General features: G+C 39.5%; 1 protein-coding gene across 1 annotated transcript in view; it reads left to right on the top strand.

Annotated features, from left to right (window-relative positions):
* The window catches only part of LOC139464515 (protein odd-skipped-related 2-like), an 81,101-nt gene that overhangs the window by 16,616 nt on the left and 46,788 nt on the right, over nt 1-17,697 (top strand). The window contains exon 3 of the mRNA XM_071246044.1: nt 1,988-2,138. Within this exon, the coding sequence (XP_071102145.1) occupies nt 1,988-2,138 (151 nt within the window). The remainder of the gene's footprint in view (nt 1-1,987; nt 2,139-17,697) is intronic.

Here is a 17,697-nt window from a genome sequence, read left to right as displayed (position 1 = left end):
CCATGAGACGAAGATGTGTTTCTTGCATCACAACCAGAGGTGGACACACACCCTTTTGATTTGTAAATTGACAATATGTTGAAAGGTAATGCCTAGGCCATGACGACACAAAAACGGTAGGACAACAGGGCCGATGATCTCGTCGCCGTCGCGCTGTCCACTGAGATTTCCCTCTACCGCTTTCAAACGGGTCCTCTGTCTTGCTGTAATCCCACCCGATACCATAACGCTGCCGCCCCCGATCCGATCATCTTCCATGACACAATGATTGAAGAAGTAACCTTCACCTCGACGTCGGTACACTCGAATCCGTCCATCGCTGTGGTTGAGGTGAAAACGAGACTCAGTCAGTGAATAAAACTTGTCCCCACTGCATGGCCGTCCAGCGTATAGACGCTGTCTGCACAACTATAGACGTGCTTGACGGTGGTTTCCTGTCAAAATGGGACGTCTGGCGGGTCTTCTGGCGACAATCCCTGCACATCTGAGGCGACGACGTACGGTTTGTAAAGATATTCGTCGAAGGCCAGGGATACTTCTTGCAGTCACTGTTGCTGGCTGGAATCGATTTCGTAGGTGAGTTGTTCCAGAGACCATCTATTATATGGTCTCTGGTTGTTCGAATCTAGTTTCGTGTCGATTATTGGTTACGCGTGGCCTGCCACTCCGAGTTCTCTGACTGCATTCGTCTGTTGCCAATGTTGCCATAAACACCAAATGGTGTTTCTGTGGACGTTAAATTGTCTTGCATCATCACGCTGACTCGATCCTGCTTCAAGCATACCAATGGCTCACAGACGCTCATTTTCAGACAGGCGTGGCATTTCGTGATGTTGAATAATTGCGTAATGTTTTTTCTTTCTTGCACGATGCTAAACAATGCATATGGAATCCCGTTAACGCACATGTTTTTATACCCATTCTTGGATAGTGAAATGCATGGGGCTTGCATAAAAGTCAACTTTTGCATGGAATGCATGCTTTTCTGTAGCAGTTGCGTTTTTGTGACTTGATTCCATACATGTACTACAATACTGAAAACCAAACTTTACTTGTTTGAAAAATACACTAAAATATTGGCGTCACAGGAACTTTATATAGTATATGAAATCAACATCGGGAAATTATGTGTTTAATAAGATTTCATTGACTAACAGTTAGTCAAGGTTAAGGGTACAGACGACTGTAGATGATAGGGAGCGGACACGTGCACAGGGCGTGGTCAGCACAGAGGTGTGAATCGCGGTAGTCCAACGACACGGAGAGCGATCCTCCTCAACGGAAAGCGATGTAACCGTCGCCGAATGGACTAATATCCTGTTAAGCAGGACGACGAAGGCACATCCGCATGGGTAACACATTCGTTTGGGTTCCAAAGCGGAGGAAAAAGGCATGCACGAAAACCGTAGACAACGCTTTAAACCGACGAACAGTCGCCTGTAACATAAGTTATAATCCAGTTCTGACGAGGTAAAACGCTGTAAACATCGTTATTAATACCACACACTCTTCGTGGTAAATGGTAAACTTTAGAAGTGAAGTCGTTTATTTAAGTTTTATAAAGATAAAGAAACAAAAACAAAATTCTCTGTTCCGAGTATAGCGTCCGAACACCATAGCGATAGAATTGAGAATGAGGGTGCTTGATATGTCAGGTGATCAGGTCGCTGGTGTCGCGTCGCACGAGATTTTAGTGGTGCGTGACCCATGATCACAGTGGTGATTTGGTGATGTATGGGATATGTTGGGGTGATTGGTGTTTCTTGAAGATGGAAACTTTGTTCTAGGGCGTTTCCACACCAAGATCGAAGAATAAGAAGAAATGCATAGTGTGAAATAGGATAAGTTTAAACATTTGTTTGTTGAACATTTAATTTCTTAATAAAAGTGTGTATTCCTTTACCATAACATACATAATCATACTTTGTTGAGTTTGGTTTCAAAATGTGAGCACATTGCTTAATTGTACAGGCCAACTCACTTTCAGGTTTTGAGGAGGAAAAAAAGAAGGCAAGATTCGACTTTGCTCATCTAGCTAAATCAGTGTCTGAAGAAAATGAATGCAGGACTCAATCAATGCACAAGAACAGAGATGCCCAGATAATAAGTCATGTGATGGCAAACTATTGTGGCGCCAGGTACTTCTTGTATACATTTACACCTTGTTGTCTTCTTCTTGGTTTGTGTTGTACCTTAAGTATCGTCCAATACACATTATAAAAAGTCTTTGTTTTTACACAGTGTGTACAACCCTATAATCAGTGAGTACAGCCCCACACACAGCGTGTGCTGTCCTATACACAATATGTACCATGCTATGAATATTTTGCACTGACTTCGATTTTTAGGGCTCCGAGCCCTATTGTAATCGGCCGATTTATAATGTATTATTAATCCTCCGATTTTTGTACCAGAGCTAACAAAGTAACCACTGGCTCGTTTGCATTTAATTTTGTATGTGTATGTAGACACTGGAGTTCTAGATACCACAAAAATCACAAGGCCGTAGGCTCAAGGACCAAGGGCAGATAACTGAGAAACAAGTATTTTTTAAGGAAAATTTTGCCCTATTGCTTGGCAACCGCTTGTCCGATTACTTTCAAACTTTGCATGTGTCTGCTCCTTTAGGTGCTTGATGTGGTTGTGGTTGTGTTGGCCGATAGTAGAATAGGCGATCTACTGGCCAAATAATTACAAACAGCTTTGGGGTGTGAGGCTGATGACGTGTATTTTATTGTTAGGTACGAATGTACATACATACTTCATTCAACCTGAAACAATGAAAGTACAACATGAGCAAATATAACATAGAAATAAATATATACAATCCGTTATAGTTACTCTTTAAATTTCTGAAATATAGATATCACTTCCATTAAATGAATAGCACTTACTTTACATTACACAATACATCAGACGTATCCGTACAATACATCAATAAAGTGATATTGAACATAACATACTAGATAGGTGAAACCTGTACTGGTCATGCCGGTAACAATGATTGCATGGTGAACGTTGCCACGGACAAATCTGCATAATAAAGAAATACAAATGCAGAATACTATCAGATATCCTATGGTAAAATAGTGTATAAAAATATAGAGTACAACAGCCACTCATATCAGACATACAACACTCATACACCTGCACTTACCAACATACATCAAGCATACAGACATACATTTACTTTCCATTACTGTACAGAGGGGTTTATAATACTTATTAGTATAGGTAATGGGGGTTCCATAGGTAGTTTATATATATATTTAGGTTTTGTGTTTAATACTGTCTTATACAGATAATAAAACTTACTGTACTGTGAGTTCATCAAGAACTATAAATATATACAAGATGCATTATGTTTCTAATAAATCAAATTTAGAATGCATTCTACAATATATATTATTTCTAATCTCAATAATTAGAAACCATCCATATACACAACATCATAAAATAAATAATCAACTAACCTTAAGTATTAATAAATTCCTTCACACATCCAAATCCTCACATGATAAGAAATGAATGCGGCAATAAATAAATGGTCTTTCCTTGTGAGGTGACAGTAGCAACTGATTTTGTAAAATTCAACAACAAAACATTGCTGTAGCTATGGCCAGCTTGGCCTATTAGAAAGACAATAGACTGGGCCGGAGCATGCTGGGGCAAAGAGTGCTGTAAGTCAAAAGCATGCAGTGTGACAATTAGTGGAAGCTAGATTGAGAGTAAGCTTATTTAATGTTACAGAGCTATGGAATGAATGTTTAAGGTACAAAATACTAAGGTATAAAACATAACTAATATTATAACTAATTATATATTCTTATAATGTAGATATTGTAATATAAACTAATTAGTAAAAATGGTAACAAGGCCATATAACCTTACTACTAACAAATATATCTTAACTAAAAGTTATGTACATAAGGTCTTGAGCCTGCCACATACTTCCCCCTGCACCCAAATGAAGTCCTTGTCATTTGCTGGTGTTATTAAGTAAAGTGACAATGAGCTGTGACATCGCACCACCAATTCGCTCAAAGATGCCAGCAGCCGCAAGCTGTTCAATGAGTTGAGTTCGATCATCCCTGACCTCTGATGTTGTCTGACTCATCACATAATCTCCTGAGCGCTGCCACTCCGATGTCCTTGGTGGTGGCTTGGGTCTTGCCCTTGGTCAGTCATCTGATGGGACAGGAGCAGTGGCTCCTACCACTGGGTCTGTGTCCTGTTCTTCACTGACATTAGCATCTGCTACTTCTTCTTCTCTTGCATCCGCTTCTCCTGTACCGGGGTTCTCTGATTCCCGTGGCATGTGGCCGTCGCCACTAGAAGAATGGCTGCCTACCCTCAGATCATCACCCTCTGGCTGTGAGGTAGAATCTCGTTCCAAGGATCCTGCGCTGATGACAGTGGTATCATCAGGCTCCGTTAGGAAGTTCAACAAGCAGACTTGAGATGGACCCACGCTGATCTTGATCTACCCAATTAATCTGTTTTTTTTATTATTTGTTTTTTCAGTTTTGTGATTCTTCAACCAACAATTTCGGTTGATGTATATAGATTTGGTTTCGAAAGTTCATTTTGTGTTTGTCATGTTTTGTCTGTGAGTGTTGTGACATTCTTTCTCTCTGTAGTTTTCAGTCAGCTTTCTGTTGTCAGTTCTTGGTTATATCTAGTGCACTTCAGCATTGCAAATTTATACTTCGCTCGTAACCCCCTCGCCGTCCACTGTAAAAAACAACATATTCTGCAAAACAAGATGTCGGTTGAGATAGCACATTATAGACAGCTGGTGGGGTTATTTGCTTCTAGTCTTTATAGCAAAGCATCTTGCAAATTTCTCTCTCTTGCTGATTCTGTCCCTTCCTGTTGTATCTATAAGCTAAGACCGTCGAGTATTGTATTGATACTTCTCCTATGTTACGGGGATGTTCACCCAAACCCTGGGCCAGTAAAATATGGTAATTTAAAGATTGTACATCTAAATGTAAGGAGTTTAAAGGACAAGGGATGTAGCTATGTTTGTAAAAAACAATTTATGTGTTAAAAACATGGATCATCTGTGCTTAAATGGACTCAAAGCATTATGGGTAAGATGCAAGTTGATAGATCAGTCAATATGTAATGTAATAGATTTGAATATACCAACTATTATAGCTGGGGACTTTAATCTAGATATTTTTAGAGAAACTGAATTACAAATTAAATGACTTGCAAGCAATATATGGGTTGACCCAAATTATAACTGAGCCCACCAGGATTACACCTACCTCCATAACTTTGATTAATTTATTGTTCGTAACACATTAGTTAAAACAACACTAACTAATGTGTGCCGTGGAGTGGAGTTCGGGTGTATGTGATCCTTTATGCAGTGATCATTGTCCTATATTCGAAAAAATTCAGGAAAACATACCTAGTAATGCAAATTTTTCAAGAAAAATCTACAAATACATCATGGCTGATAATGAAGAAATGATTGACAGTTTAAGTGACACAAAGTGGGATCATTTGTAATCATCCAGAAATGTTGACGTCATGGCGGAATGTTTTTCCAGGACAATTATTGACGTATGTAATAATCATATTCCTAACAAATGTGTAACAATTAGACCTAAATACAACTTGTTTATAGAACGGCACACACTGTGTATAGCATGGTACATAATGTTTATAGGACAGCACACGTTTTGAATAGGACGGTACAGATTGTGTATATGACGGTACACGCAGTGTATAGAGGGGTAAATATTGTCTATAGGATGGCACACGCTGTGATTAGGACTGTACATATTGTGTATAGGATGACACAGGTAGTGTATAGAAGGGTAAATACTGTCTATAGGATGGCAAACACTGTGAAAAGGATTGTACATATTGTGTATAGGACGACACACACAGTGAATAGAGGGGTAAATATTGTCTTTAGGATGGCACACGCTGTGAATAGGATTGTACATATTGTGTATAGGACGACACACACAGTGAATAGAGGGGTAAATATTGTAATAGGACGGCACACGCTGTGAATAGGACTGTACATATTGTGTATAGGACGACACACGCAGTGTATAGAGGGGTAAATATTGTCTATAGCATGGCACACGCTGTGAATAGGATTGTACATATTGTGTATAGGACGGTACACGCTGTGAATAGGACTTACATATTGTGTATAGGACGGCACATGCCATGAATAGGACAGTACATATTGTGTATAGGATGACACACGCAGTGAATAGAGGGGTAAATATGGTCTATAGGATGGCACACGCTGTGAATAGGATTGTACATATTGTGTATAGGACGGTACACTCTATGAATAGGACTTACATATTGTGTATAGGACGGGCACATGCCGTGAATAGGAAGGTACATATTGTGTACAGGACGACACACACAGTGAATAGAAGGGTAAATATTGTCTTTAAGATGGCACACACTGTGAATAGGACTCTACATATTATGTATAGGATGTCACACAGTGAATAGAGGGGTAGATATTGTCTATAGGATGGCACATGCTGTGAATAGGATGCCACATATTGTGTATAGGAGGGTACATGCTGTGTATAGGACTATACATTTTGTTTATAGGAAGATACACGCTGTGTAAATGGCGGTACATATTGTGTATAGGACAGTACATGCTGTGAATAGGACTGTACATATTGTGTAAAGGATGACACACGCAGTGTATAGATGGGTTAATATTGTCTATAGAATGGCACACAGTGAATAGAGGGGTAAATATTGTCGTTAGGGTGGCACACAGTGTGATCAGGATTGTACATATTGTGTATAGGATGACACACACAGTGAATAGAAGGGTAAATATTGTCTTTAGGATGGCACACACTGTGAATAGGACTGTACATATTATGTATAGGAGGGTACATGCTGTGAATAGGACTGTACATATTGTGTATAGAACAGCACACGCTTTGAATAGGATGGTACATATTGTGTATAGGACGACACACAGTGAATAGAGGGGTAAATATTGTCTTTAAGATGGCACACACTGTGAATAGGACTTTACATATTGTGTATAGGATGACACAAGCAGTGTATAGAAGGGTAAATATTGTCTATAGGATGGCACACGCTGTGAATAGGACTGTACGTACTGTGTATAGGACGGTACATGCTATGAATAGGACTTACATATTGTGTACAGGATGGCACATGCTTTGAATAGGACTGAACATTTTGTGTATAGGAAGATACACTCTGTGTAAATGGCGGTACATATTGTGTATAGGACAGTACATGCTGTGAATAGGACTATACATATTGTGTATAGGACAGTACATGCTGTGAATAGGACTGTACATATTGTGTATAGGATGACACACGCAGTGTATAGAGGGGTAAATATTGTCTTTAGGATGGCACACACTGTGAACAGGACTGTACATGTTGTGTATAGAACAGCACAGGCTTTGAATAGGATGGTACATATTGTGTATTGGACTGTACATGCTGTGAATAGGACTGTACATATTGTGTATTGGACTGTACATGCTGTGAATAGGATGATACATATTGTATATAGTACAGTACATGCTGTAAATAGGACTGTACATATTGTGTATAGGATGGCACATCCTGAGTACTGCACTGTACATATTGTGTATATTTTGCACACCCTGAGTACAGCACGATACATATTGTGTATAGGATGGCACACCCTGAGTACAGCACGGTAAATATTGTGTATAGGATTACACAATCTGTGTACAACACGGTACATATTGTGTATAGAATGGCACACCCTGTGTAGAGCAAGGTACATATTGTGTATAGGATTGCACACCCAGAGTATAGCACGGTACATATTGAGTATAGGATGGCACACCCTGTGTACAGCACGGTAAATATTGTGTATAAGAAGACACACCCTGTGTAGAGAACGGTACATATTGTGTATAGGATGGCACACCCTGAGTACAGCATGGTACATATTGTGTATAGGATGGCACACCCTGTGTACAGCACAGTACATATTGTGTATAAGAAGACACAGCCTGAGTACAGCACAGTATAGATTGTGTATAGGATGACACAATCTGTGTACAGCACGGTACATATTGTGTATAGGAAGACACACCCTCTGTACAGCACTGTACATATTGTCTTTAGGATGGCACGTCCGGATTACAGCACAGTAGATATTGTGTATAGGATGGCACACCCTGAGTACAGCACGGTACATATTGTGTATAGGAAGACACACCCTGTGTACAGCACTGTACATATTGTGTATAGGATGGCACACCCTGTGTACAGCACAGTACATATTGTGTATAAGAAGACACACCCTGAGTACAGCACAGTATAGATTGTGTATAGGATGGCACACCCTGTGTACAGCACAGTACATATTGTGTATAGGAAGACACACCCTGTGTACAGCACTGTACATATTGTGTATAGGATGGCACACCCTGTGTACAGCATGGTAAATATTGTGTATAGGAAGACACACCCTGAGTACAGCATGGTACATATTGTGTATATGATGGCACACCCTGTGTACAGCACGGTATATATTGTGTATTGGATGGCACACCATGAGAACTGGACGGTACATATTGTGTATTGGATGGCACACCCTGAGTACAGCAGGGTACATATTGTGTATAGGAAGACACACCCTGTGTACAGCACGGTACATATTGTATATAGGATGGCACACCCTGAGTACAGCAGGGTACATATTGTGTATAGGAAGACACACCCTGTGTACAGCACGGTACATATTGTATATAGGATGGCACACCCTGAGTACAGCAGGGTACATATTGTGTATAGGAAGACACACCCTGTGTACAGCACGGTACATATTGTATATAGGATGGCACACCCTGAGTACAGCACGGTATATATTGTATATAGGATTACACAATCTGTGTACAACACGGTACATATTGTATATAGGATGGCACACCCTGAGTACAGCACGGTATATATTGTATATAGGATTACACAATCTGTGTACAACACGGTACATATTGTATATAGGATGGCACACCCTGAGTACAGCACGGTATATATTGTTTATAGGATTACACAATCTGTGTACAACACGGTACATATTGTATATAGGATGGCACACCCTGAGAACTGGACGGTACATATTGTGTATTGGATGGCACACCCTGAGTACAGCAGGGTACATATTGTGTATAGGAAGACACACCCTGTGTACAGCATGGTAGATATTGTGTATAAGATGGCACATCCTGAGTACAGCATGGTAAATATTGTGTATAGGATGGCGAACCCTGTGTACAGCATGGTACATATTGTGTATAGGATGGCCCACCCTGTGTACAGTACGGTACATATTGTGTATAGGAAGACACACTCTTTGTGTAGGGCCATGCATATTGTGTATAGGATGGCACATCCTGTGTATAGCACTGTTCTTATTGGGTATAGGATGGTACATACTGAGTTCCACACGGTACATATTGTGTATAGCACGGCACACATCGTGCATAGCAAGCTATACGTATTCTGTAGGTATTTAATTACAGGATTATCTTTCGTAACTAGAACTACGTTATTATTTACATCCAGCGGAACAACATTGCAGTATCATATAGCAAAGCCCAACATCTCACATAAATTCTCTAAATCGGCAAGAAGATAGAATAAAACTGTGCACTGATTTTAAAATTTTAAAGATTTGTTACAGCCGTTAAATATGAAGGTAGTGAGGTCCAAGTATTAGCTGTATCTGGAATAAAGGATTTGGCATAATTATTTGTTTTACTCTTTATGTTTTGCAGCTGTGAGCTGTTTCTCAAATTATAATCACTTGCATCTGACACTCTATTTGAAACTAAGGATGAGAGATAATTCGGTACTACAGTGATCCCTCGCTATTGTGCTCTTCAATAAAGCGCTATCTCGGTTACTACGCGCAGTAACGCATGGCTCCCAAAATTTATGTCCACTGTACATAGTGTGTGCTGTCCTATACACAGTATGTAACTTCCCAATCATACATAGTGTGTGCTGTCCTATACACAGTATGTAACTTCCCAATCATACGTATAGTGTATGCTGTCCTAAACACAGTATGTAACGTCCTAATTATACATATTGTGTGTTGTCCTATACACAGTATGTAACTTCCCAATCATACATAGTGTGTGCTGTCCTATACACAGTATGTAACTTCCCAATTATACATAGTGTGTGCTGTCCTATACACAGTATGTAACTTCCCAATTATACATAGTGTGTGATGTCCTATACACAACATGTAACGTCCTAATTATACATAGTGTTTGCTGTCCTATACACAGTAAGTAGTATAGGTAATGATGGTTCTGGACCACTTTCACTGGAGCCAGATTTATATACCTATACCACCACTACAGGGGGAATTTTTTATGCCAAAATGATTATGCGATTCAACAATAGTCATAAGATTCAGCTAAATTGACTCTAGCTCACCACCACCTTGAGCCAATGATATTAATTTTTATAGGTAATGATGGTTCTGGACCACTTCCACTGGAGCCGGATTTGTATTAAACGAAACATCAATATTAATTAATAATGAATAAAATTTACTATAGCCCACAAGGATATTGGAAAGGTATAGGAGCAATAAAAAAATTAGCCACCGCGGCTAAGGTATCTAAAGATGTTGCCAAGGATTGGTTAAAGAAACAAGCGTTGTGGCAAATATATTTACCGGCACCGCGTTATATACCGAGGAAGAAGTTTGATATTTTTACGACGAATGAAGTTCATCAGGCTGACTGACCTCTTGTTTCTTCCCCACGATAAGTTAAAACGCAAAACGTATAAATACGCTTTAACAGTAGTGGATGTGGCTAGTCGATACAAAGAGGCTGAGCCATTAACATCGAAAGAATTAACAAAGGTAGCTAGTGCACTGTAGCCGCATATATAAACGCGGACCGCTAAAATGGCCTAAGCTATTTCAAGTAGATCCCGGTCGCGAATTTATGGGATCGGTAACAAAACTGTTAAAAAAGCACAATGTCGAAATCGTCCGTGGTGAAAGAGAGGCCCACCGTAGTCAAGCCATTGTTGAAAGATTTAACCGGACTCTAGCGGAACGTTTGTTTGGCTATCAGTATGGGATCGAAATGAAATCCGAGCGATTGAGATCAACCGAATGGGTGACACGATTATCAGCCGTTCTATCAGCGCTGAATAATGAAGTAACGAGATTAATGGGGAAGAAACCATCCGATGCGATTAAATTGAAATCTGTGACTTCCGAATCTTCAGCACCGAGGAGAGGCAAAGAACAAAAACTTCCGGATAGAGTAAGAGTAAGATATTTATACCAGCCCGGTGAACTCGAGGGAGGCCTACGTCGGGCAACCGATCCCATATGGTCCCTTAAGACGTATAACATTAGTCGATTGGTTACGAAAGAAGGAGAGCCTATTCTTTATTATCTTCAAGATGGACCGGGTAGGGCATTTGTACGAGAAGAGTTGTTCATAGTTCCCGACGGTACGGTATTACCACCATAACCATAAGCATAGGTAGTTACACCATCATTATCAATCCATCTCTTTGTATCTAAGGGGGATAATGATGTCTTGTCCATATATCCTATGATAACTTCTTAAAGAGTTCATCTCGTGTTTGAACGTTCTACCGTTGAATAATGATTCTTTATACTGTTCGTGTTTGATATGCTTTTTTACAACATACTTCTTAACGCCCTTAGCTTTTCTTATCTCTCCATTATCGGACTTCTTTATAGAATACATCTTAGGTCTTAATCCTACATACTCAGCTATAGGGGTCCCAGCACATTCATCCTTCATCTTACCTAACACCTTTTTATTTACAACGCTGTGCAGTTGATTATCTTTTGGGTAATCGCTCGTGTCGTACATATCTATTTTTTCTGCCATATCTTTATACACATCCTCGGTTTGTATTTCCATCAACAAAGAATCTGTGTTGGTATATAAAACCTCACATCTATCGCCGTATTACTCCTTAAGTTCGTTGTAATAAAAGTCATACATTAAGTGTTTTGACAAGTCGAGAATACTCATACCGACGTACACCGGTCTGTTGAATTTTATATTACTTTTCTGCATATGCAACGTGGCTAAGTCGTTATCGAATATCTTGCTTCTGTTAAAAGCCGGACTGGCTCTAAGTTTCCTGAGTCTTTCTTCCTCATTAGATCTGACTAATTTAACATCAACACGCTTCCTTAGATTCTCCATATTTTTACCGAATACCGAGTTATTCATGAGCTTATACAGATTCTTTTCGAAATCGCTGGTAGCTATCTTTCTTAAATCTGTGTTCAACCTTATATAGGGCTCCATCCAAGGGCTTTCATCAAACTTTAGAACTCTGTGTATTTTCTTTAGTTTCATACCTAACGATAGATACAACTGGAGATTTCTGTAGTGAACTATATATCAATCAAGGAGTGTTGATATTCCGACATCCAGTCTTTATTAACCATTAATCTTTCGGGAGCTAGCGGATAACTGTTATGGTCTTTATGTAAGGAACTCGGATATTCCAAGTCAACTTCTAGTATGTACCCTTTATTCTCATCATTATTATGGATATCATCGACCCACTCAAAACCACCCGTGGGTAAAGGTTGACTCATAGCCCATCCGTACAAATTGTTAGCGCCGAGATATAATATATGCGTGTCGGGTTTACTCGGATCGTATCCTTCCACTAATTTATTATTAGCCTTAGAATACCTTTTCGCCGCCATCGATATACCACCTCTTAATCCTTTCTCAATAAACAAGTGCATATCGTAATCTGTGAGTAGTTTTAGTTCTACGCCGGTCTTCTTCAACAATGCATCCCACGATAGTCCGGGACTGGAATAGTACCATGCCGGGTCCAAGCCGTATTGTTTTAAACACGTCTTTCTAAATATCTCGAATATATCGGCGAGTAACAGTACATTGGTTTTCAAGTACAGATCGTGATAATCGCCTAAATTCTTACAACCTAATTTATCCCAGACCGTCAGAGCATGTTCATAATCGGCATCTGTTATTTTAGATTCTGTTAAGTTACTATAGAATGATTCGAGGGGTGGTAATTCAGTTTCATCGAATCTAGACCAATCATCCATATATTCGTAAGGATATACACCTTTTCTCAGCAACAAATGACGAGTTATCTTATCGGTATATTTATTTGTTATCGCGAAGTCATCGGGATTGTTCGCATTAGCTAAATTGTCCAGGGAAGATAACAGAAACTGTACGGAGTCTATGAATCTAAGCCCATTACTTTGCTTTATTCTAGATTTCCCATCCTTGTCCCTATAATGTATAGGTTTAGTCAACGAGAACGATATGTATTTTTCCATATTGTTAGGAATGCACGTTAAACCGCCGTCTTTGAGATAGCTTGCATAATGAGATGTGAATCATATCCTCTAAGGTTATGAAACACAACGGGGATGGGTATTGTTTGAGAATTCATTTTTAGTTTCAAGTTACACTCGTTATGCACGGCTCCCCGATAATTACCCGTGACGTGACAATGATCTCTTACGGAATCCCCATCCAGGGGTTTATTACAAACATGACAACTCGTTGACTTCTTGTGGGCCCTCCAATCATCTATCGTCATACGCATGGATTTCTTACACGATAATTTTTCCCTGATTATTCTCTCTTCATTTTGTAGATATTCTAGGAACATTCCCGCTGCATCGGGACCTCTGTAAATCACGGGCGGGTTTGTTTTCCCATCATACCTTACAACTATATATCCAAACCCACAAGGAATATGTTCTTGAGTTTTGTAGGTAAAACTACCTTGATTATTATCTTTGTTGGTATTTTCTATGGGTTTGATAAGCGCTTCGAAGTCGGCGTAAATTACGTACGGTACTGGCATTTGATTACAATAATGTTCAAATTTTAATATATTTTTCCCCTCTTTAGGCATATCGATCCTGATAGCGATCTGTCCAACACCTCTACAGTCTTCTTTATGCGCTTCTAATAGATCTTGTCTGCTGTACCCATGCAGGCATCTTTCGCAGAAATATTTCTTTCTAGCATGTTTTGTTTGATCGTATAGCACCCTGTTTAAACTCTTTATCCACGTATAATGATATTTACCATCTTTTTCGATCAGAAATGAATTGATTCTGGGAATATGTTCCGGAGCGGAGCTTATCCTGTGTACAACAATTCCTTTAGAATGTCCGAAAACATTTATAGCTAAATTATTTTGCTTTTCCACCTTATCAATTTATGATATTGGTGTAGGTTCATCTATACCATCGAAGTTGAGTCCATCGTTTTGGGGATAGCGAGAAGGTCTATCCGGATGCTTGTCTACGGGGAACAATGCAGATCTTATCATCATTCTTAAACAGTCATCAGATTTATTTTTTACGTTAATTATGGCTTTTTTCTTCTTATAATACGGGGGCAAATCTATATAAGATCCACCTTTGAAAGGCATATAATTTGCTATATCTAAATATAAACTATCGATTCTATCCACACCCCAACCCGAACCTCTATTAGTCCAGCGTTCTAAAGTTTCCTGTATCCTCTGAATTGATGTATCCTCTCGGTCTTTCTGAGCCTCTGACGGTGTATAAAACTGACTCATTGTTGGTCTAGGTATTGGGTCGAGTTTTTTCCCATAAACGAGGTAGTATTCGTGCATGGCGGATTCAACATCCTTAAACGTTTGAACTGAATGTCCTTCCTTAAGAAGTTTTTCATGAATAAAGTCTAATCTCTTCATTCTCTGCTGCGTATATTGTAACTGGGCTGCTTGGTATTGTTCTAAAGCTTCGTTATGTCGTTTACGCTCCTCTTCAACTTCTTTAGCGTTTGATTCCCATACTGGACATCATACTGGAAAATAAATAATTACTCCCCGAAAAAGCTAGAGCATTAACAACAGCTCCACCGACCATCATCGCAATTGTTGCCATAGTACCGGTATATGAATATAATATATTCAAATGTTTATATGAATATAAATATTCAAATGTTTAATTACTTCATTATGTCTTCCGGGATAAGTCCTTGTTTGATGAGCATATCCTTCGTTGCCATTGCTAATCCAATATCCAGAACCATCATACCTATATCAAATCCATTAAAATCTAGCTTGGGAGGTGTGGCTTTAGTAATCATTTTAGCCATACGGGCATAGCCAATGGCCAAGCCGGTGACCACCGCTGAATGATACATCGCGTTTACCAACATTTTACCGTCTGTAACTGGAGTAGTCATGCTTCTTATAGCATTATATGAGGACTAACCTCTAATTGAACTTGTTGTTGCGGCGGGGACGACGTTTTCTCTTCTCTGGTCTTATAAAAGAACCATACAGCCGCTATACCAGCAACTCCTACTAGTGCCCATGTTTTAATCGGATTAATATTTGAATTATTTATTAATTTTGCTTTGCGCACCAGCCCTCCCTTTCTTCCTGCAGCTATTTTTTTGGGGTTCTTAGTAACTCTGGGTTGTTTTTGTGGTTCCTCATTCACATGTGGTGGTTCCTCATTCACTTGTTGTTCCGTTTCCGCAATCTGTTGTGGTTGCGTGTTCACAATCTGTTGTGGTGTCACCTGTTGTGATTGTGTTTTCACAATCTGTTGAGTCTCCATTTATATTATTAAGTGGACACGTATGTTTAAATTGACAATACCTAGCCGTTATTAAAGCTGTGGTGAACGGAGCTAAGAACATTCCGAATCTATGATAAAACTCACAGCTCACTGAGCTTATAGCGTGTTCGATGAATGGGTCTTTCTCTAGAGATTCGCATAATTACATGCGATGTTCTGCCGGGATGGGGAGAAACGTACCAGCTACGACTGTGTATAGTTGTAATATAGACGACCCTATCGTTTTAGTCATGGTAGCTCCCAGTCTAGACTCTTAACGCGCGTACAGTTTTTTAATCTCTTCGTCAGTCATGTTATCAATTTTTTCGATGGTATAATTTTCTCCCAAATATTGGGAACATTTTCCACCGGCTACCAAAGCCGCGAGTCTTTCTCTATGTTTATCTAAAGATTTATCTACATCAGGCACTTTGAGCATTTGTTCGATGAGTTCGTCGCATTCCATAATGTAATACCTAAGGAGATATTTAAGTCTAACATAATGGAATATGACATATCCAATACATCCCGTAATAATGAACTGTTGCGAAAGAATGATGATTTCGAACCACATTTTATGTTACATTAACCGCTAATGTTCAATTTGCTACATTTTGCTACATTTTGCTATAATTTTGCTATATTTGCTATAATTTTGCTATCTTTTTGCTATAATTTTGCTACAATTTGCTACATTTTGCTAAGCAATTGCATAAGCAGCTGGTTGATCGGTTTTTAATACGAGTTTACAGTGCTTCGTAGCCGCTAACACTTTTCTGACTTTATCTCGTTCACCCTTGGTATAAATGACATCATTTTCGCGTAAACATTCCTCGAATGAATCTCGGTCTTTGCAATGAAACAGCGCTACCCATTTGGTCTGCTCTCTTAGATCTTTCAGGACAGAGTTGTATTTTTGAGTAAGTACCCAAACGCTATGTTGAGTATGCCTTCCGGAGAATGCTAAATACGAAAGCATATCTTTCTTTTTTGTTAATTCTTTACTAGTGCTGCAATCGTCTATTACGAAAAGGGTTGATTCTCCTTTGTATTTTTCGTGACATACTCGGAGACAGTCTTGTAAACGATCGCCCGGATCGACTCTGTGTACCCCGTCGTCATTCATTACCCAATCTCTCGATAGGTATGTTTTATTAATGCTTATAGTCGGGCACAGAATAATAATATGATCGAAAACGTCCCGATAATGACTTTCTAAATATCTAGAATAAAAGCTGTTTTTCCGCAGCTCGTTTGCCCGCATATGATAGCGCAGTGCGGATCTTTAGGTAAAAGATTATCAATAGATTGCTTGCGCGAATCTCCCATTCTGTATATTAAGTTGCACATCCATAATCACGTACAAATATATGTTTAATTTACCAGCCGATTCCTGATGCTTCGTTATCTGTATGGTGACACCCTCGCTAGCATTTTCTGTTCTCCTCCCACAGCCGTGTAGTTGGTCATCGTCCGTTGTTCGCATGTCTAGCCATAGCGCGTACTTCGTGGTGAGGTATTCACCCATCGATACACTCCCGAGAGACAGATCTTTCACGACCGCGTTAACTTCCGGGGAGGGTTTTATAGAAGGAAGTTTTTTAATCTCATCCCACTGGTGATACGCTAGCATTCCTTGGCTATATAGTTGATTAGGAACGCTCTCGATAGTCAATTCTACTTTTGTAATCTTGGGATTGTAGAACTTCTCGGTATTTCTTTTAAATGCATCGGAGGGGTCCTCGAACAACATTAAGATACCCTTCAACAACCTCGTGGGGACGTTTAGATTGATATTCCACATCGTATCTTTTTTGTCCCTCGTTATCTTTCGATGTTGCAGCACGTGATCGTACAAAACTAAACTTCCCGAATAATGGTTACGAATTTGTCTGGCTAATTCGGGGTCCGTTATCATATCGTACTCGAGCGAGATATTGTCAATGGAATAGCTAGCATCTTCAGCAGCTCTGATTACTCTACCGTAGTCGTTAAAAGTGAGTTCATATTCTAACCTATCGCCTAAGGATGCTTGA

This window comes from Haliotis cracherodii, unplaced genomic scaffold (assembly GCF_022045235.1).
Source record: "Haliotis cracherodii isolate W230 unplaced genomic scaffold, xgHalCrac1.p SCAF_1, whole genome shotgun sequence".
NCBI classification, from domain to species: domain Eukaryota; kingdom Metazoa; phylum Mollusca; class Gastropoda; order Lepetellida; family Haliotidae; genus Haliotis; species Haliotis cracherodii.
This window is presented reverse-complemented; position numbering and strand designations above follow the sequence as displayed.